Source organism: Pleurodeles waltl, chromosome 1_1 (assembly GCF_031143425.1).
Source record: "Pleurodeles waltl isolate 20211129_DDA chromosome 1_1, aPleWal1.hap1.20221129, whole genome shotgun sequence".
Lineage (NCBI taxonomy): Eukaryota > Metazoa > Chordata > Amphibia > Caudata > Salamandridae > Pleurodeles > Pleurodeles waltl.
In genome coordinates this window covers 414460090-414482484 of record NC_090436.1, presented here as the reverse complement: position 1 = coordinate 414482484, position 22395 = coordinate 414460090, and the positions used below count along the sequence as shown (strand labels likewise).

Below are 22395 nucleotides of genomic sequence, written 5' to 3'. Positions count from 1 at the left end.
AGTGGCAAAATGCTCAGGGCATCTCCAAGCACCTAGCAAGCTCTTTAATCACCAGGGCAAACAAGGTCAATCAGCATTTCCTAGCGGATCACAAATGACAGTTACATTCTAAGATGGCGCAGCCCAGCTTCCAACAATGGGGAGAACCCTGGCTCAATCTATTCATCACCACAGAGAATATACAGTATCCAATCATTTGCTCATTGGGGGTACCCAAGATGTGGCATAATGAAACTCGAGGGGACCCTTCCCCCCCCAGCAAAATACATGAAGGGGCTCCCCCATGCAGGGTTGGCTTTATCGCTGGTTGCTGCTAGTGCAACAGTCTTTCCCACCCCCATGACCTCCTTCTCCACGAATTCCCTCACTACCACTCTCCAACAGTGCACCTCACCTCCCCATAGCCTCTGTCTGATGTACATTTATTTTTATTTTTCGAAGCGCTACTCATAGTTCACTCACAGTTTTGTGATCTGCATGGTAGACATTCTTTGCAGCAGGCACATTATCCATCTGCGCTACTAGTAAGTAAAAACTGCCACCTGACAAAATTTGGATCTCTCACCAGCAGTAACATTAATCACCACAGTTATCTTGACATTTTTATTGTTGCCTGAAAACTTCTGGGTGCACAAGCAAGTTCAGTGCTTCTAAACCCATGTTATCTTTAAACACAGTGCCAGTACCAAAGTCAGTGCACAGGCAGCACCACCATAAAGCTGGGCCTGAGCTCCGATCCCAGTCATGAGCTCACAGACAAGGGACCCGTATACAGTGCCTGAGGGCAACCCTGGAGCTTGGGCAACGCCCCCTCCACCCGCACACACCATAGAGGCTGTGGGGGTTATTGTTAGGCCAATGCCAATGTGGTTCTCTCTCGGTAATGCCTTTCACCTGCACTGGGGCTCGGGAATCATGTAATGTCCTTATGCCTCTACCTCTCCTGCTCAGAGTATTGAAAAGATCAGAGAGACTAAACCAAAGTTATCCTAATAGCTCCAGGCTTTTGACCATGAGTATATGTCCTTCGATTCGGCTGCCTCCTCTTGAGGATCATCGGTTGCCACAGCAGGGTGGGACCGACACCTTCATGTGTGGAGACAGAACAGTTCATAGCTTTCTATATCTTCCTCCTGAAGTAGTTGGTGCCATCCTGGCAGCCAGATGTTGCTCTACTAAAAAAGTGTATGCAGGAGCTTAGAGATTTGTCATTGTGGTATTTTATTTTAATTTTTTTCTCTATTTTTCTAAATTGGTGTGGGATTTTTCTTGTGTTTTCACTTTTTACCTGTTTGAGTGCTGCATAAATACCTTACACATTACCTTTAGGTTCAAGCCTGACTGCTTTTGTGCCAAGCTACTAGAGGGTTAGATTCCCTGACCGAGCGTTTGCTCCCCTTACTACAGCTGACATACATGCCCCGACATTTTTTACACTATGGAACTACACTTCCCATTAATTGTGCTCCACGATATAGAAATCTCAAAAGATGCAATACCTTAAGACCAGTACAGTCTTTTTTGTCAATTGAAAAAAGATTTATGGAGTTTCTCCTTCAATTTGTTTTTGGACTTCTGAGTTCCATGTTTCTGTGGCTAAGCCTTGAGAAAGTCATACTAAAGAAATGCATGTCAGCTGTCTTTTTCTCTTGTCAATAGGCTGCTTTTTTTCTCTTGTTAATAAAACTTTGCGAAAAATACAAGATAAATATAATCAGGCCACAAATGTTTAATATTTGGATCGTTCATTGTAACTTCTAAAGATTGCACCGAACATTTTCTGTATGTTATTCAAATAAGCACAACATTGCTACAGAGTGTTCCTTCTGGGTCTGGCTCATAACCTACCCCTGCAGGGCATCTGGGACAAAACAAGACCTTGGCCAGGCTTGTGACCCACTTTTATTGCCCCAGATGAAGGTGACCTCAGGTGCATTTTGCAGGTCATGTTCTTCCTGACAAGCCAGTGGGAAGTCAGGGAGAAAGATAAAAGCTCCTTTGAATTCCTTTCCTGTTGTGGGCACCCCCTTTTAAAGGATGTGCATTGTTAATGAAGCTCCAGAATGACCATAAGGCCACTTTGGTTGTGCGTCAGCCAGGCCACAAATCACTGGTGATGGAGCCAATCAAGAACAGGGCCCTATAATGTGAAGAAGAAACCTTAAGACCCCCAGGAAGCACTTTAGGCTCCTCCATATCAACTGCCTCAAGCCCCACTATGAAAGGTCTGAAGTTACCATGCTTTTGGTTACTAATGATAGGAGATCGGGCAGAGGTTCACTCTCCTTTTCTATTCTATCTTTAAAGGAGCACAGAGTGAGGTCAACATGCCTGACTTGAGCACTCCACTAGCCCTTGGTCCAACTCAGTGGTTCTGGTACATAAAGCTGCCAGAAAAAGCACTTGACCAGAACTTGGGTTATTTGTGGACTACAGGGGGCTCAACTCCGTTAAAAAAAAAAACTATTTTCACCCTATCCCAAGCTGATAAGGTCTGGTCAACAGGATGGTGGCGTGGATATAGGTTTTCAGTGACGCCTACCTAGACTACATTGCACTTTTACAGTTCCAATGGGAGGAGCACCTGGTCCACTTCCAGAAGGTGCTCAGGCCCTCAGGGATCTGTGGTGTGTCTGGGACACCTAGTGGGCGGGGACAAGGTGCAGCTCTCCCCCAGCCAATACTGGGGCTTTTCTGGCTTGAGAAACCCCCAAACCTCAGACTGAAGTTAGGGCATTCCTGGCCCTCAGTGGATATTACAGGAGGTTTGTTAAGGGCTATGACACCTTTGTTGCCCTCTTAACAGAGCGGACTTCTAACTTAAGAAGCAGTTGAAGAATGTGCTCTGGACAGAGGCCTGCCAGAAAGCCTTTGACACTCTGAAGGAGGCCATGTGTACAGCACCTGTACTCAAGGCACTTGACTTCTCCTGAGTTTATAGCGCAGACAAGTGTATGGCATACAGCTGTGTTCTCACAGTTGAATGAAGAGGGCCTAGACCAACCTGTAGCCTTCATCAGTGGAGGTTACTGCCCAGGTGTAGGAAAGTATCATCTTTCCTGGCATGTTACCCCCATATTTTACTGTATATATGTTGTTTTAGTTGTATGTGTCACTGGGACCCTGCCAGCCAGGGCCCCAGTGCTCATAAGTGTGCCCTGTATGTGTTACCTGTGTTATGACTAACTGTCTCACTGAGGCTCTGCTATCCAGAACCTCAGTGGTTATGCTCTCTCATTCTCTTTCCAAATTGTCACTAACAGGCTAGTGACCAATTTCACCAATTTACATTGGCATACTGGAACACCCTTATAATTCCCTAGTATATGGTACTGAGGTACCCAGGGTATTGGGGTTCCAGGAGATCCCTATGGGCTGCAGCATTGCTTGTGCCACCCAAAGGGAGATCTGACAATTCTTACACAGGCCTGCCAGTGCAGCCTGAGTGAAATAACGTCCACGTTATTTCACAGCCATTTACCACTGCACTTAAGTAACTTATAAGTCACCTATATGTCTAACTTTTACCTGGTAAAGGTTGGGTGCTAAGTTACTTAGTGTGTGGGCACCCTGGCACTAGCCAAGGTGCTCCCACATTGTTCAGGGCAAATTGCCCGGACTTTGTGAGTGCGGGGACAACATTACACGCGTGCACTATACATATGTCACGACATATGTATAGCATCACAATGGTAACTCCGAACATGGCCATGTAACATGTCTAAGATCATGGAATTGTCACCCCAATGCCATCCTGGCATTGGGGAGACAATTCCATGATCCCCAGAGTCTCTAGCACAGACCCGGGTACTGCCAAACTGCCTTTCCCGGGGTTTCACTGCAGCTGCTGCTGCCAACCCCTCAGACAGGTTTCTGCCCTCCTGGGGTCCAGCCAGGCTTGGCCCAGGAAGGCAGAACAAAAGACTTCCTCAGAGAGAGGGTGTTACACCCTCTCCCTTTGGAAAAAGTAGCCTCCCCCAGCCTCTGGAAATGCTTTCATGGGCACAGATGGTGCCCATTTCTGCATAAGCCAGTCTACACCGGTTCAGGGATCCCCCAGCCCTGCTCTGGCGCGAAACTGGACAAAGGAAAGGGGAGTGACCACTCCCCTGACCTGCACCTCCCCTGGGAGGTGCCCAGAGTTCCTCCAGTGGGCTCCAGACCTCTGCCATATTGGAAACAGAGGTGCTGCTGGCACACTGGACTGCTCTGAGTGGCCAGTGCCAGCAGGTGACATCAGAGACTCCTTCTGATAGGCTCCTTCAGGTGTTGCTAGCCTATCCTCTCTCCTAGGTAGCCAAACCTCCTTTTCTGGCTATTTAGGGTCTCTGCTTTTGGGAATTCCTTAGATAACGAATGCAAGAGCTCATCAGAGTTCCTCTGCATCTCTCTCTTCACCTTCTGCTAAGGAATCGACTGCTGACCGCGCTGGAAGCCTGCAAAACTGCAACAAAGTAGCAAAGGTGACTACTGCGACCTTGTAACGCTGATCCTGCCGCCTTCTCAACTGTTTTCCTGGTGGTGCATGCTGTGGGGGTAGTCTGCCTCCTCTCTGCACTAGAAGCTCCGAAGAAATCTCCGGTGGGTCGACGGAATCTTCCCCCTGCAACCGCAGGCACCAAAGAACTGCATTACCGGTCCTCTGGGTCTCCTCTCAGCACGACGAGCGAGGTCCCTTGAACTCAGCAACTCTGTCCAAGTGACTCCCACAGTCCAGTGACTCTTCATTCCAAGTTTGGTGGAGGTAAGTCCTTGCCTCCCCACGCTAGACTGCATTGCTGGGAACTGCATGTTTTGCAGCTACTCCGGCTCCTGTGCACTCTTCCAGGATTTCCTTTGTGCACAGCCAAGCCTGGGTCCCCGGCACTCTAACCTGCATTGCACAACCTCCTGAGTTGTCCTCCGGCGTCGTGGGACCCTCTGGTGTAACTGCGGGAGAGCTCCGGTTCACTCCTCTTCGTAGTGCCTGTTCCAGCACTTCTCCAGGTGCTGCTTGCTTCTGAGTGGGCTCTTTGTCTTGCTGGACGCCCCCTCTGTCTCCTCACGCAATTGGCGACATCCTGGTCCCTCCTGGGCCACAGCAGCATCCAAAAACCCTAACCGTGACCCTTGCAGCTAGCAAGGCTTGTTTGCGGTCTTTCTGCACGGAAACACCTCTGCACGACGTGGGACATTCATCCTCCAAAGGGGAAGTTTCTAGCCCTTGTCGTTCTTGCAGAATCCACAGCTTCTACCATCCGGTGGCAGCTTCTTTGCACCCACAGCTGGCATTTCCTGGGCATTTCCTTTTCTGCCCACTTCCCGACTTGATCGTGACTTTTGGACTTGGTCCCCTTGTTCCACAGGTACTCTAGTCAGGAAATCCATTGTTGTTGCATTGCTGGTGTTGGTCTTCCTTGCAGAATTCCCCTATCACTACTTCTGTGCTCTTTGGGGAACTTAGGTGCACTTTGCACCCACTTTTCAGGGTCTTGGGGTGGGCTATTTCTCTAACCCTCACTGTTTTCTTACAGTCCCAGCGACCCTCTACAAGGTCACATAGGTTTGGGGTCCATTCGTGGTTCGCATTCCACTTCTAGAGTATATGGTTTGTGTTGCCCCTATACCTATGTGCCCCCATTGCATTCTATTGTGACTATACATTGTTTGCACTGTTTTCTATTGCTATTACTGCATATTTTGGTATTGTGTACATATATCTTGTGTATATTTGCTATCCTCATACTGAGGGTACTCACTGAGATACTTTGGCATATTGTCATAAAAATAAAGTACCTTTATTTTTAGTATATTATGATATTGTGCAAGTGACACTAGTGGTACTGTAGGAGCTTCACTCGTCTCCTAGTTCAGCCTAAGCTGCTCTGCTAAGCTACATTTTCTATCAGCCTAAGCTGCTAGACACCCCTCTACACTAATAAAGGATACCTGGGCCTGGTGCAAGGTGTAAGTACCTCTTGGTACCTACTACAAGCCAGTCCAGCCTCCTACACCAGGGAACAGAGGTGGACTGTAACTGAGAGATAAGCATTTTCTGGATCTGGGCATTGAAGAAATTGGTACTACATTTACACATGGCCCGTACATTATATCCTTTTAGTGATCCTAAACACTCATTGTGACTCCCATTTAAGTAGCACTCTAAACAAATGTCTCATATCTGCTTTTGGAGCCTGCATGCAGTTTTAAATCGCTAAATGTGACCTGGCAAAATAATCCTTTTGCCAGGCCTCAACCTTCCTTTTAAATACATATTAGTCACCCCTACGTTGGGCCCTAAAAAGCCCATAGGGCATGGCGACTTGTATGTAAAAAGTAGGACAAATGTTTTTAAGTTTTACATGTCCTGGTAGTGGAAAACTCTTTAAATTGTGTTTCTACTCCAAAGCCTCTCCCTCTCATTGGATATCATTGGGTTACCTTATTAAGTTCTAATTTTTGATTGGGAACAAATAGGAACATCAAGTTTGGACTCAAATGAATTGTAATTTAAAACCCTCCTTTATTGTAAAGTCTGATTTTAAGGCACAGTTCTGAAAAAGTTGCTTTTGCAAAGCTACTGTTTCTTGTCCCAACCACCTGAAGCTGGGACCCTGTGTTCTCGGTAAAATGACTGTCAATAGCTTGCCAGTTGGCCTTTGTGTAATTCCTCCCAGACAGTGGGAAACTAAGGCTCACTGTATATGTTCTACAGGTAGCTAGATACCTGCAGTTGTAAATATTATTTGAGAGGTTTGTACGATATAAAGTCTCGCAGCATTGAGTGAAGTAACTGGCGGCCATGTGAATGCTCCCAACCCCTCTGGCAGGGTTCACACTTTCTTAGGTTTTGTGTTTTAACGTCCACACTCTTGAAGGAAAGCTGTGCTTTCTAAAAAGAAACATACAACTACAGAACACAGCTAAATGGTTGTGCATCTGCTGCTGTGAACAGGCCACAGCCATGTATAAAGAGGGCCCAAACTCTTAAATAAAACAAGAGCAAAACACCCACGCTCCTAAAGGAATGGGGTGCTTTAGAAAAAGATAAACATACAAATACACTGCATCACCAGTGAGTGAGGCAGCTCAGTGTGTACAGCGCCTGCTGCTGATGGGCCATGAATGAAAGAAATATCCCAAGCGCAACACTGAGGTGCACCATAAATGTTGCACAGATAAATGTTAATTTGAGTGTTTGTAAGTTGTGTGTCTGCCTCTGTGAGCAGTGAGATGTGTGCTATCAGGGAAGAGAGAGGACAGCCACAGCTGCAGGTGTTGGAACTAGAGAAGCAGGTTCGAGTCTTGGCGTCAGCTTAACATCCTGTGACCCTGAACAAATCACATAATACTGATGCCTTAAAAATGTGTAGCTTCTCGCTTTCATAGAAAATTTATTTATGTGCACTAATGCTGCTTTGCCAAGTTTGTGTTATAGAACTCTACCAAAAAAGAAGCCCCGTATGGATCTGCATTTTGTCTAGCTGGACAGCATTTGAAAGTCTTTACCACTTCAGGCACTAATTTCCACAATATTGTTTTTTGCATATTTCCCTCAGAACATAGAGTACAAAGGCCGTATCGTGTTGCCAAGCAGCGGCGGACTAAAGGTCCATTTGTAGGCTGCAGCACAGACCCCGGCCATACAGAAACCAAGAAAACAGTTGTTGTGTATTCAATTAAAAAACAGGCAAGAAAAGTAATACAAGATGGGTGGTGGAGGGAGGTTTGGGTAAACACAGGGGTTTTAATAATGAAGTTGGAAAAGCAAATACAGCGCAATTGAGTAGAGGGACTGCAGGCATGTGCATGCCTAGTGAGTGCAATTGTAGAAATAAAAAATAAAAAAAAGGACCCTGGGAAACATGTGGTCAGTGGAAGGACACTGGCCAGTGAACAAAAGCTCTACTTGATCCAGGCTCCACGTGACACCATGGACAGCAAAGCAGAGGGCAGGTAGTGAAAGTATGACATGTTGGCCAATCAGAAGCACATAATTTGCAGTGACGTTAGCATAAGCCAATGGTAAATTCAGGTAGGTAAGGGGTGGGTTTTAAACCCCTCTTAAGATTTACCCCCCCCCCCCCCCCACATTACAACAGACTTCGCAAGCACAGGGTGCAAGCGCACATCTGCAGGCAAAACCTAAAAATGAAAGGAGTATGGTTCATAATCCTTTCTGCTGGAGAGTACTATTTTGCAGGCAAATATGCACATGTGCAGAGGTAAAATGCTGTCATTCACAGTGAGAAAAGCCAATGGCTAAAGTGGACTGACCATTGCCCTCTGCTGTATGTATATAATTATGTATTTTTTTGTGAAAACATAGGTATTGTGAAACAACTAAAGCGGTCTCTAGGCAAGACCTAAAAATAGAGTGGTAACCATTATCTAGTCAGACATGCGTTCAACAGAATAAATACCTTCTTGGATTTTCAGGACAGTCTATCAGCTTATGCTGCTGTGTCTGAAGAAATTCTCTCAGCAGTGGCAGCATACTATTTTCTATTGATAAAATGCAGGAATGGTGGAAGAAGCTGTTAAGATATCTGCTCACTCGCAGGGAGGTGTTAAAAACCACTTGTGCGCTCTTTCCGATGAAAGAGCGTGCTTGCAAATTCCTGTCTAAAAGAAACAAGCGAAGGGATGGCTACTCCTATTTGAGGAATGCCTTTATTCTCGGAGGGAGAAATAAACTGGTCTCTGGGCAAGAGCCAACCTTTAGGGGAACACTTTTTCATGTTAAATAGGAACCCTCTGTATTGCTTATATTCGCAAGCCCTCTGTGAGATTTAGGCATGCTGTAACCAAAAATTTCAACATTCATATTACATCGCTTTTGTGCAAATGATGGAATGTAAACAGTGGGAATCCTATTGCAACAGACTAGATGTCTTTTATTCAATGACGGATATTGTTTCTTTAGGAGACACTGGGCAAACTTTTGTCACAGTTCAAGATTTGAAGAAGAGAAGGATAAGAAGTAATATTTCATGGAATACTTTGAATGTGCCAGACCAACCACTTGGATTTTGTTGCTAGGATGACTTGTTCTGGATTATAACCAGTATCCTTATCAGATGCACATCAATTTATGGATCTACGCTTGTAAAGTCTGTTTGATTGAGCGGGCTTTTTATGCCTTTGGAAGCTGTAGCGTAGAAAAGATCATGTTCATCTAGAGGATGCTGTTTGTCTGCACTGGGTTGACTAAAGTTGACTATGATCTGTTGGTTGGAATAAAACATCCTAAAAACCTGTTTTGTAAATGGACAAGGTTAATGGAGTCCATTTGATAAAGATCAGTAGAAATTGACATCTACACCAGGAACCTCCATGTCCAGATGTTGAAGAGCCAGATGTAAACTGCAGCTTCAATTTTAACCACTTGGAATTTCTTAAACAAGATGTCCATGGTTTACCAGCAAACTCCTAAATTGTATCAGGCTCTGGAGCCCTTGGCTTTCGGCCCAGAGAAAGTTTTTAAAGTAAAAATTGTTTTGTGGCTACAAGATCGCTATTCTCCCCTAAACCTATGCAAGAATGCTTAATGTCACAGGAATAGAGGCATGGTCAAAGGTGAGCAGTTAGAGTACTTAACAGGCGAGGAGGCTGTAGGCACAGATAAGAGGGGGGGGGGGGGGGGGCAGAGATGGGTACAAATAGAGGACGGTACATCTAGTGATCTATGCGAGGAGCAGGGGGCAACAAGATAAAGGAGGCTTAGGGGACAGGGAGATGGAAGGATGCACTAGAAACATGGGGATGACATAGCAAAGCACAGGATGCACAGGCAGAGGGGTGGGTGGTCATGAGCATCCCAGAGAAGAGTTACTGAGGAGAGGGGCACCAGAAAGTACTGGAGGTACAGGTGGGTGGGCGGGGAAAGAAGAACAAGAGATGTACAAACTGGGAGGTACTGGAAGAGTAAGGACAAAGGGTAGCGGGGCAAGGAGCCACTGACTCGAAGGCACTGAGTGAACACAACCTGGAAGCCATGGGCCACTGATATAGAGATACAGCAAAGCAGGTGATATGGTAACAGCGCTGCAGTGGACCTGAGGGGTGGAAAGGGAGATCACAGTAGTACAGGAGACAAGTTGTGGCATGGGAGATATGAGAGCCTGAAAAGACAATGAAGGCACAAGGGAAGCACTGGAGCTACACGGTGAACCGACAAGGTTTTGGAGGCAATGAAGGCCAAGTTGAGGTGAAGTCAGGGAGGCTGAGAGTATGCAGTTAGGGATGTACAGGGGCTTGTGTAGGAAAACATGGAGCAGGCATGAAAGGAGGGACAGGAGATCCATTGCGAATTTCTTGTTCACTATGCTCTCCTTTCAAAACATGAGCATGCATGGACATACACACATTCAAACCTACATTTGAAGGAAAATTACAAAGGAGTAGTGGGAGTGTTGTCTAGTCACATGAGATAACATACCTAACCTTGGTTTTCAAGACTCTAAGCAAGCATGCCTGTCCCTCTCTCCCATTACCAATGATGTGGTCTTGAGCCACTCTCAGTGCTTCTGCTCACTGTCACATCAGTCACCTCTCTCCAATGCCCCTTACCCCTTCCCTTGAACTGACTGAGCCAAACTCACCAGCACATCTCAGCCATGTTGGAGCTGACTGACGTAGCCCCACTGCTTCCAGCTACAGTTTCAGATGACTGATGCTAAACCCAAGCCTGTGGAAGGCAGAATGGAGGGGAGCCTAACCAGCTTCAGTCAACAGCATGTATATCTGACAGGGGTTTAGAGTCAAGAGCAATAGTTGCATGGTTTGAGGCTGCTTTTCTCTTCCATATAGGGGTGCAGGATACAGGAGTGGAAACGTGCTTACAACTTGTGTCTCTTTACTCAGAAAACCTGATATTGGTCTGTATTTTTTTGTTTTTTTTAGGTCTGGCTAAAGGAAGCTTTAGGTATGACTTGCTCGCATAACCAATGTACAACAAAACATGCTATATTCAAACGAGAACATGAGAAGCTGTGCTTGGATTCTAGTTAGTGTTCATTATTGACTTGCAACATTTAGATCAGATGTTGGACCGTCAAACAGATGATGTCCCTGAAGGAGTCAGAGTTTGCAGGGCTGCTGGGCAGATGCCTTTTTATGGTACAGCTTTATTTTCAGAGTTGTGTGATAATGCAGGGGGCTGAGAACAGAGCATCAGCTAGTGAAGCCAATAGAGCACAGAAGAGGTGCTTTTTGAGTTACTCTGATTCCATACTGGCACAATAATTTGGAGGAGGTGCCCCTCCCCTTCATTGATCCAAAGGGGCACAGTGGCAGCCACTGAGACCCTTGTTAGCTCGGAGAGGCCATTTGCTGCTCAAGAGAAACCTGCAAGGGTGTATTTTACCTTTGACATTAATGGAGTTTGGAAGGGTTTAGATGCAGACCAAGCATTACTTTTTGCTCTGCAAAGGAATGGACATTGCTGGGGCCACACCTACTGAGTCTAGTTTGGAGTGGTGTAGCAAAGAGCTGGGAAATGTATCTAGTTGGGAATACAGGAGTGAAGCCTAGACCAGTTGGCCCACTTTTACGCACCTGGTTTATGATCACAGCTGCATTTTATAGGCAATAGCATGTGAAGGCGTCCTCTAGGAGTGCCTAAGAACCTCACCTTGTGACGTTTTGTGGTACCTCGGCATGCTTGTGATGTAGTGCAAACATAAAAGCACCAAGGATAAAAATTACCTATTTGCCAGGCATTTTGCTCCTACTCGGGGACTTGTAGTTCATGACCTACTATGAGACATGATCCCCACAAATGCTATTCATCTTAAAGTTTCTCTAATGGAGGGTGGCTTGGAAGTGTTGAGAGGGAGGGCTGAACAGACTGAGAAGCATGCCCAAGGCCTGGACAAGAAAATGTAAAAGGGTAAAACCAAGGTCAGGTCACAAGGGGTGATTTTTGAAGTCGTCAGGAGCTGAAGAACAGTGCAATTATGTCAGTGGTCTAATTGGAGCAGGCGGTGGTATTCTTAAAAAAACATTACCAGAACGGCAAGCACAAGAGGATTGTGTATTCCATCCTTATTCGAAGGGGATAATGTGAAGGTTCTTATTTATTTATTTTTTTGTGAGACAGCGTATTTCTTGTGTGGCAACAAGACTTCTTTGGAGGTGCATAGGCTGCACATGGTCTTCTGCTGCATGCAACAGGACCTGCAACTAACATAGGGCGGGGTCCCTTTTTCTGAGTATAATTGCTTTAAAAAAAAAAAAACATTCTGGAGTTTGCAAACTGTGGGGGGGACTTTTTTTTTTTTTTTAACCCAGTCTGGGTTTCCATGTTCATGAACACCTGTGAATCCCGCTATGAAAATTATTGTTTTTTTTTAATCCACCGTTCCTGCCAACACCACATGCGCTTGGGAGTCAGGGGATGCCCACTTTAAAAAAATAATAATTCTGGGCACAGGTAAACTGCCTCCATCCCATAATGCAGTAGCCTAAGAAAAAGTATTTTATTCTTGTGTGCGCAGGTGATGGACGCCTGCACTGCAGCTGATAAGGCTGTGGGAGTATAAGAAACTAGTGCAGGTCTTCTGTCTGTATAGTACTGTGTGTCTTATCCTGCCTACTGTTGCTTGTACGGTTCCTGTTATTTGTGTGATGAAATCTTGCAGTGCTGCTGATTGCACTGTGCCTGTATGTGAGTGTAGGCTGCATTGGTGCAGCCCGTGCTTCACCACCCGTGTCAGTGTTTAACTGCAGGAAGAATAAGCCTGCCTTGCAGCTGTCGGTGGTGTGCTAATGCTATGGCAATGGCAGCAGGTGGCGAACATGTGCTTTCTACCTAAGGGATGATAGCCTTTCACTATCAAACTGTGCTTGTGTTAAAACCTTAAATAAATCTACATTACTGCTGACTGTCCTAGAACCTTTTTTGCTTCAGTGAAGTCACTGCACTCATGTTAGGCGTTAGTGAAGCGTTTCATTTTACCAAATTTAGAAGAACAGGCCTTTTATTTTGTGAGTGGATATGATCCTTTTGATACTGTGGTAAGTCATCACTCGTAGGGAAGTCAGCCAATCGCTAAAGCAAGGTAATACATTGTACCTTAATGCATGCTGGAATCAGTGGAAGAAAAGTCTGGCTGAAACCTATAAGTAACTATGTTATACACATAATTTTAGTAAAATCAAAAAGTCTTGGCTAAAACAGACCTAAAAAAGTCAATGAGTCTGACACCGGCTGCAAGCCTCTTGCCTTCAAGAAATAAAGAATGAAAGAATAAATGAAAGAACAAAAGAAGAGCGACAAAAAGAAAGAAGGTAAGAATGGAAAAGAAGGAAAGCACAATAGAAAGAAAAGGAAAGAACAAGAGAAGGAAATAAAGAAACAAACAAAAGGTAAGAAAAGGTAAGAAACAAAGGAGGAAACAAGAAAGAAAGAGAATGAAAGAGTAAAAAAGAGAAAGAGGGGAAGAAAAACGCAATAAATAATGATGAGGAGGATGAGAGGAGGAAAGACGGGAAGAAAAAATCGGAAAGAAATAAAGAATGAAAGAAAAGAAGGAAGGAAGTAAAGAAAGGGAAAGGGAGAGAAGGACACAAGAAAGGTAAAAAAGAAAAGTAAAGAAAAGGCAGCAATGAAAAAGAATTGAGAAAGAAAGAATGAAAGGAAAGAAAGAAGGAAGGACAAGATAAGAGAAGGAAAGAAATAGCAGCAGGCAGGAAAAGTAATACACTCCAAAAGGAATTTACAATAGCACTGGCTGGAGATAGAATCTGGTAAAGATGGAATGTGCTTCAGAAGCATCCTACTATCACATCCGGTTCTAAACACAACAGCAACACTGAAGTAAATATAAAGTAAAAACAGAAACACTGGCACTGAAGGGAACTATCTTGTGTGTGGATGTGCTTCTTGTGAGAGAGCAAAATGCAGTCACTCAAACTGAAGTTAACCAGCAGGTTGACCCACTGCCCAATGCTATATGCTGTAGTGGGGGAAAGCAAAATATGAATGACGACAACAGACCAATGGATGAAGAGTTGTCTGAAAATCCCTATATGTAAGAATATAATACACATTTAAGTAAAATCAAAAGGTCTTGGCTAACACCAAACCTAACAAGCATTTGCAATGCAACGGGTCTCGCATTTGCTTGAGTTAGAGCTGTTAGAGTTGTAAACTCCTAACAGGACTTTTCTTGCCACATAAATTGGAAAATAACAAGATAAAGTAGTGCAGAAACCAGGCTAAAAACATGGAGACTCATATGTTTTCAGTAGTTGGCCGGTGCGCTCGAGGAGGACTAAACACCGGAAAAAGGCATGACGTATGCATGCCTTTCACTAATTAAATGAAGTGGATTTTAAATTCAAGCTCACAAACCAATGAAAGTGACAGGCGTGACATGGGCATGGTTAAAAGCCCAAAGAGAGATTACAACAGACCCTAAAAAGGAATAATGTATTCACCTACCATCAGTTCTGCCAGTGGAACAGACACAACCACAACTTTGTTATCTTTACGGCTTTGTATTTCCTGAATGTTTCCCCTTCTTCGTGCAAGGTCAGCCAGTACTGAACTGATTAATTGCTCACTGACAGTAATTTCAAGGCTCATCAGGGGCTCCAACACTTGTTTTTCAGCTTTCTTCAGTGCCTAAGAACAAACACATAAATAGATTAGTTGACAGTACTTTGACAGTCACAAATATCTACTGGTGTATAACGCTGTATGGCTATATATATGGATCTTAACAGTGATTCTATAAAGTAATACATGGATTTCTTTTGCAGTGATTGTGTCATTATAGAAAACCCTTCCCACCACAGGGTACGAGTATGTTTCTAAATGTTATGAATACTCCCAGAATCTCATTGTGCATACAGAAACTGGAGCTACCCAAGGTGTACCTGTGCATAATGTTACTTAACATTGATAGATGAGGCATTTATTAAACTAGAGGGAGGTTTCAAGGATGATCGGTAGATGTTGAAGTTGGGATGGCTCATGAAAGTCTTACTGAGTATGATGTCTTTTCCCCACCTTTGAAGTTATTGCTTGGTGTGTGGAAGAATGCCATCTGCAAAGTACTGGTGCATTCTGTCTTAAGGAACTCATCTGCCTGAATGTAGAAATTTGGTGAATGTCTAATAATCCACCAACGGAGCTTCTAGTGCAGTTTTCAGCCAGATGATCCTCTTGGAGGTTGGATGCCTGCCAGTCATGTTTTCTTCTCTAATGTCTGATTCTAGCAGGAATGAACACTGGTAGAATAATTAACGAAAACATTAGTTTCCACAGCAAAAGTGTGGGCTTACCAAGATGATTCAAAGAGGACTGAGAAGCTAATAGTTTCCCCGGTACTGCTCGTAATTATAAACACAGTACATGGTAGAGAAGTACACAATTGCGAGAGACGAATCTCTGTATGCGGTCTTTGTAAATCGGAAGTCCGCCTTTTATAACTTCCCAGAGTATCCATTATAGAACTCCGGTAAACTGAAGGGTGTTCCCAGGCAGCTTCTCAATCTGCAAATTTGTTTACATGACAGCTACTATACCAAGATCAGATGGGGATGTGCGATGGGCCCACAAATCCTTTCTCTGCAAGCCTGGGTTCATGGTAGGGTTGTACTCTGGTCCCATTGCTTACACAGCATACCAACCGAGGTGTGGCTTTTCTTGAGATTTGTACTAGCAACACACCAACTCTGGGAGGTCTAAAAATCGTAGCCTTGTTATTCGTAAATTACATATTAAAAGTGTCTTGAACACCCCTGAGAATGCAAAAAAAACAACTTGACAGGTTTTCACAGCTTAGTGGTCTATCAATGAAAACAATAAAGACCTAATGTATAGCAATTAACCTAGACAAGTAATTCAAGAACAAACTGTACCATGTCAAGCATCCTTTGTAACAGGGGGATTACTTGGTAATCACGTTGGCATCTTAAACCAAACAGCACTCTAAAAGTAACACATTACTGATATAGCGTGCAGAAGCCACAGTACATTTTGCCAAACACATTGAGTGGAATAGATATATATCTGGCATTTGAAGTATACAAGGCAGAAGCTCAATCTGCTGTTGGTTACACGTCTAAAATTCGGAGGCTTATTAATGTTGCCCCATTCATGAACACAGAAACACACATTTTTAAAGATCTTTGGTTTCTGTCGCAGAGTACACCCAATATCACTTTAGAAATGGAAAAGGGCTTTAAAAACATCGGCCCAGTAGTCCAGTTAAGGTCAAGGCCACTTCTATAATGTGCATGAATTTGGGCAAGGAAGGCTTAGTCCTATAGAGATGCCCGTACAAGATGTACTGATTTTGAGAGGAGGTGTTAAACTCAAATTAATTCAATGTATTTGATATTTTGGTGTCAATCGTTCTTGAGATTTTTGGGATTATCCCTCAAACTGATTACTAGAGAAATGTCTCAGGTTATAAAATCGGACTGTAGGAACTGGGATGACATTGCGATTTTTAGCAACCATAGAACAGACAGGTTATCCTAGGCGTACTTTTGCTCGTCTGCTGTCAACCTCGGAAACTGACAAGTTGCTTGGGGGGAATTGATTTCCCTGTTGGATTGATGTGAATAGCTAGGGAAGACTGATCTACTAGCAATTACCACCCCTCCGCATGCATGATTCACACTGCGGAGAGGTATGTATTGTGCCAGATGGTATTTTTTTGTCCTGAACAGAAGACGCTGATAAAAGTCGACTTTTCTGACTGGGATTGTCTGTTAACCTAAAGAAATTGGAGACTGTAATTAGGGAACTCACACCTCGTTACTGTTGTGTAGAGAAAAACGTGTTTGACATCCAGAACATGTACAGATTTATCACGTTTTAATTTTGCACACCATTGTACAATGAGCACTGCACCGTCTGCTCTATTTTAATTGTATATAATGGAATATGGCCCTCATTATGAACATGGCGGTCATTACCCCCCACGGCATGGCGGTCTAGACCGCCATATTCTGAACATATTAGTGAACTGGCTGCAAAGCAGCCAGTTCACTACCACCCACCACGAGGCCACAGTCCACCGCCAGGCCGACTGTGAGCACATTCGGCCTGGCGGTGAAGGCAGGACAGGCATTCAGTTACGATCTCATTTCCGCCAGGGATTCCCTGGCGAGTTACCCAGCCAGGTAATCCCTGACGGAAAGCATACGGGTGACGGGAATAACCATTCCTGTCACCTGTATGTGACATACCTGGCCTCTCCCCCCTTTCCACAATCCCTACCCACCCCCCAAGCCCATATAACAGCCCCCACCCCCCGAAAATCGATCCCCCAACCCTCCTTCCCCAAAACCCCATGCAGGTCCTCCCCCCGCCCCGACCCTCACCACCCTCCACCCCTACATACAGGCCCTCCAAACCCCCACATCCCCATTCACCCATTCACGGACATGCATACATACACTCAGACGCACATTCCCCCCCTCCCCCAGACACCCACGCACACCCCCATCCCCCTCTCCCCATCCCTCTCTGACAGCACGTACCTTTTCCGTTGCGCTGCTCCAGGTGGGAACGGTCTCCCTGGATGCTGCTACGCCACCATCGCCGCCTCTCCATACACCGCCACGCCTATAACTGCTTCATTATAGGCGTGGCGTTGTAGGGAGTGACGTGGCGGTGAGGGTGGAGCAGCATCCACCCTGACCAACGACTGCCAGCATGGTGAGGCACCGTGTGTCATTATTTGACAGGATGCCGACCGATGGGACAGTTGGTGGCGGGGCATCCCGCCATGTAAATAATGAGGGCCTATGTCTATGTTGAGAATAAAAGTCGAGTATTGATTGGAATGTGGCAGAAAAGCACTTTATTATTAGAGAAAAGAAGTCCACAGAACCAATTGTTTGTTTCTAGAATATTACCCATGTTCCATTTTTGGGCTTATGGGTTTGGTTTTGTACACTTTATTCCATGTATAGCATACTGCAGAGACGTTAGCTGTTGCAAATGTTGACACATTTTGACACATTTAATCTGTAAATCCAAGACACACTTGAATGAAACAATTTCGAGATTTTACTGCTAGCCTGAAACATTCGCTGTAGCTATATCAAATGGGCCCCATGATTTAAGATTACTTAGAGTCATATTAAATTGTAAGCTGGACTAAACAAGGGGCTCTATTATATTTCCTTTGTTGCAAGTTTACCTTTTTTGTGGCTATCTTCCATACTCGCATTAAACACTTTAATAATCCATTGCTGCATTTTGCAGTAAATACGCTTTCTCTGGAATCATGAAATGTAATTGTTACCATTTCCTATACACCTCAATGTTCTTTTACTTTTTCTACATTGTTTTAATTGTTTCATTCTAGCAATACTGTTTTAATAATGATATGCATTATGGATTTTTTTTATCTGAAATAAACGCCAATAAGATTGATCGGTGCAGCAGTTTGACTCTTGGCTTCAAAGTATTAACTTCAGGCTAAGCTAAACTGTACACTACAAATCCATAGAGACAGCAACCTCTCCTTGATTTCCATTTGTCTACATTAATTCTAGCAAAAGTAACACATGCATCTTCCAGGAATTCGGTTTAAAAGTAGACAAAAGTGGAGGTGTTTACAGTAATCTTCCAAAATGAAAAACTTCAAGATGAACTATCAGCTGATCTTAAACTCTGAGCTCAAGAAATCAATCATATGTCACATTTAAGGATGGATAAAATCCTCTCTGTTATTTTAGAAGACTTTTAGATTGAGGAAGGCAAACCAGCTGATCGCCTCACCAAGGCATATGTAGTGCTGTATACGTAAAGATGCTTAACCTCTTTGAATGGCCCTGCTCAACAAGACCGAGCATTGGCATTGGGGATAACGCATCTGGGGTAAGGAGGCAGAGCTATGCACAGTGCCTCACCAGCCACGAATGAAGAGACGCTTCCCCCATGTTACAAAGTTGGGAACACTGGGTGTGCTCAGGTGCCTCGGTTTACTTTAAATATATGGCTTCCAAAAAACACTAAAATCAATCCTTCCAGAATATAACACAACTTCTTGACGATATGCCCCTTAGTAAATGATGCACAGACTTCCACTTAGAGTACAGCTGATTGCAGCTGTCTCGTACCTAAATGGAGACCGAGTACAGTTCCCGCATCACCCTGAGGTTGCTACTGCAACATCCTCAGGTACAGACAAACTAGTGAATACTGCACTGGAGGCTGCGACCTGTAGTGTTCTCTGTGGTTTTATAATGGAAGCACGAGCAGAGAGGAACTCAAATGCCAGGTGCACCAGTGAAAAGGATGTAGGATGGGGCTGACCTAAAAAGTGAATAACACATTCCAAAAGCAACGGCTGACGAGGATAGACTCAAAGCCCCACTCCAGGTAAATTTTTTGCATGACTGAAAAAAAGCGGAAAGCTACCGTTGTCCTCACACTGATCTAAAAATATGAGTCACTGCAGAGAAGAATTATTAGTTTTGAAACTATGCTAAAGGGGGTCAGTCCTCCAAGTACAAAGACGTTTGAGCAAATCATAATATATTACTTTATGATGTCTTCGGGGACAACCATTGAAGCTTTAAAAGTGGCTTTCAAGTTTTACCCACAGTTATGACGGCAAGACGGCATACCTTAAGCATTTGGCCACACCCCTACATCTTGAAATGTGTTTCACTGACATATAACAGACGTAGGACTAGGGCTGTTAAATTACATACCTTACCTTTTGCATGCAGCGTGAAACACAAGCAGAGACCATTGTCATAGAGGTGCCTGGGTGCATGGCCACGGAATGCAGTGTCACTGCCACATTTTGAAGTGGGAACCCAATAAGCGGCCCTAGAAAGGGAGAGTGACAGAAAACAAACACTAATTTAGAAACCTGAAGTTATGAATCACCCCGTCACAGCAACGCAGTAGTAACACAGTAAACACCTTGAAGCTTAAAGATAATCCAAATAACACAGATGATGGATCACCTACCCAAAACAAAAGGATTAGTTAACAAATGCTGTGCTATGTGAAATATAGCTTAACCACCTTAATAGGGCCACTTTCAATTTTAAACCCCATTTACTTCAGTTAGAAGCAGAACGTTTTGGTGATCTTAATGTTATTTATGTTCTAGAGGGTTTTTTAGTTTTGAAGGCAAAACAAAAGGGTAGGCAAGTAGGTGTCTGCAGAGGCCTGTCAAGGTGACAAAGGATATGCTGATGTGTACTCCCACTCCCAACAGACTAAGGGTCTGGAAGAGCAGGCAAAATGCTCTATACCAATGAATTCTTCACCTTGTAAAACTTGCAGGTCTTCTACTTAGTTGAACTGCTTTGTTACCATCCATGGAGCCTATGCAGGCAGTAACCCCTGACCTAATGGCTTATCTGCCACAGGGCTGCTGGGCAACAATGACAACCATTCCACCCTTTTAGGACAGGACTACTGTCACTGTTTCCCTCCTTGTGCCTGTCATATAAGAGATTGCAAAAATTAGCAGATAAATTGTTAAATGGCTCCCATGTGCAGGGCAAAAGATCCCTGCATATCAGGGTATACTTTTTTCTCAAAGAAAGCAAGCTCTCATTCTGGCACATTCTTTTCTTTGAACAAAAACAATTTGTCGAGCAGGTTTTTGAAATATGATGCCAATTCAGCAAACTTCACTCCTGTGAAGGGAGCCCCCTTAGAGGAACTTTCCTTCACAGCAGACGTATCGCTGCCAGGAGGGGGTTCTCTAAATACAGCAAACAGTCTTCCATCAAAGTGTCAGAGGTCAGGACCTTCGTTCCTGTCACTGAGACACCCGCCATTGGCTTAAATAGGGCCCTGAATTTTTAGCTCTTCCTTCACATCCACCTCAGCAGTGTGCTCTGTCCTGCCCTTCTTACTCAACTACACTTTTCCACAAACTTAAGTCTCATCCTCGCTGACCTGGAGTACGTTCCTGCTTGTTCCAGTCTGATCCGGTGACCCTGCAGCTGCCTGGGTTTTCTCACTGCGGTTTTCCCAATCAGGTTTTCCGACTCACCATTCTTCCCACCAACAGGAGCCCTCCCACCCTAGGGCCTATTTAATGCAGGACTCAGTATGACCACATTAGTAGGCACCTTGACACCTAGCGTGCCACTTGCCTGTGGCTTACAGTTCCTGCTTGTTCTAGACTGATGCAGTGACATCCAGCTGCCTGGGGTTTCACGCCTAGGCTTTCTCTGACCAGGTTTTCCCACTCTCCATTCTTCCTGCCAACCATAGCCTCGCCCACCCCAGGACCTACTGAATGCACGCCGCAGCAGGAACACGTCGACCCATGCTCCACGTTAGGACAAGTCACCTGTACCCAATGCCACTTCACCTGTCACAGCACACACACCAGCCTCACCCCGAACACACCATAGACACCATTGGAACAAAAACACCAACCCGCATGCGCCCTTCTCAACACACACTCACCATGCATGCATTCCACCCAATTATGGGGCCTCACCACCACCTTCGCACCCGACAGTCTTCCTATCAAGAGACCTGGCTCGACCCCACATCTGCCCCAGACATTGCCGCAGTGATCCCCGATGGATATAAAATCACTCACCAGGATCGCACCAACAAGCCGGGAGGAGGAACAGCCATGAACAACAAAGAGACCATACAGTGCACCTCCACCGACAACACCACCACCCCCAGGGAACATCTCAACTTCAAGCTCCACATCGATGAAAAAACAACCATCACAGGTACCCTCGCATACCAACCCCTAGGCCCACGCTCCAGCTTCTGCAACACCATTGCAGACTTCATTGCAGCCTTAGCAATAGGCTCTAAGGACTACATCTTCCTCGGCGGCCTAAATTTTCACATCGACAACAACACTGAACACCTCCTCAACAGTATGAGCAGCTTCAGTGTGACCCAGATAGTCCAAGACCCTACACACCACAGGACACATGCTGGACCCCATTTTCACCTCCAGCAATGTGTCAAACACAGCCATGTCACAGAACTCACATGGACCGATAACTCCATCATCCACTTCAGCATCTCCAGCTTCTGCACCTCCACTCCCAAGATGACCAGGGCCACACATCAGAGGTGGAACAAAATCTCAGAGACCAGCTAGACAGACATCCTCAACACCTCCAGCCCTCCTACTGCCACCAAACTCAAACAGGGAGTAAAAACCTTCAATGCCTGGGTCATCAATTGTGCTGACAGAATTGTCCCCATCAAGAGCAACACCCAGAGTAAATCCACCAGTAAGGCCAGCTCGTACACTCAAGAACGCAGAACAGTGAGACGAGACAGCAAACAGCTGGAGAGGAGATGGCGTGCCAGCAAGGACACCTCCAACAGAGCAGCCTTCAAAACACCCCTTAACCTCTATCACCGCTTGCTGAGGGCAAAAAAAAAAAGAAGACCTGCCTTGACGCACACATCGAAACCAGCACCAA

The 22395-nt window shown here is 44.9% G+C and overlaps 1 protein-coding gene across 2 annotated transcripts in view; it reads right to left on the bottom strand.

Moving 5' to 3' along the window:
• Positions 1–22395, bottom strand: part of GFM2 (GTP dependent ribosome recycling factor mitochondrial 2) — a 261831-nt gene that overhangs the window by 3766 nt on the left and 235670 nt on the right. Inside the window, exons 19-20 of one of the 2 annotated variants that reach the window (XM_069223861.1) lie at positions 19677–19792; positions 14429–14611 (exon numbers count right to left, since the gene is read on the bottom strand). In XM_069223861.1, coding sequence (XP_069079962.1) covers positions 14429–14611; positions 19677–19792 — 299 coding nt within the window. Of the gene's footprint in view, positions 1–14428; positions 14612–19671; positions 19793–22395 lie in introns of those variants that run through there. The other variant, XM_069223870.1, reaches the window with a different exon arrangement.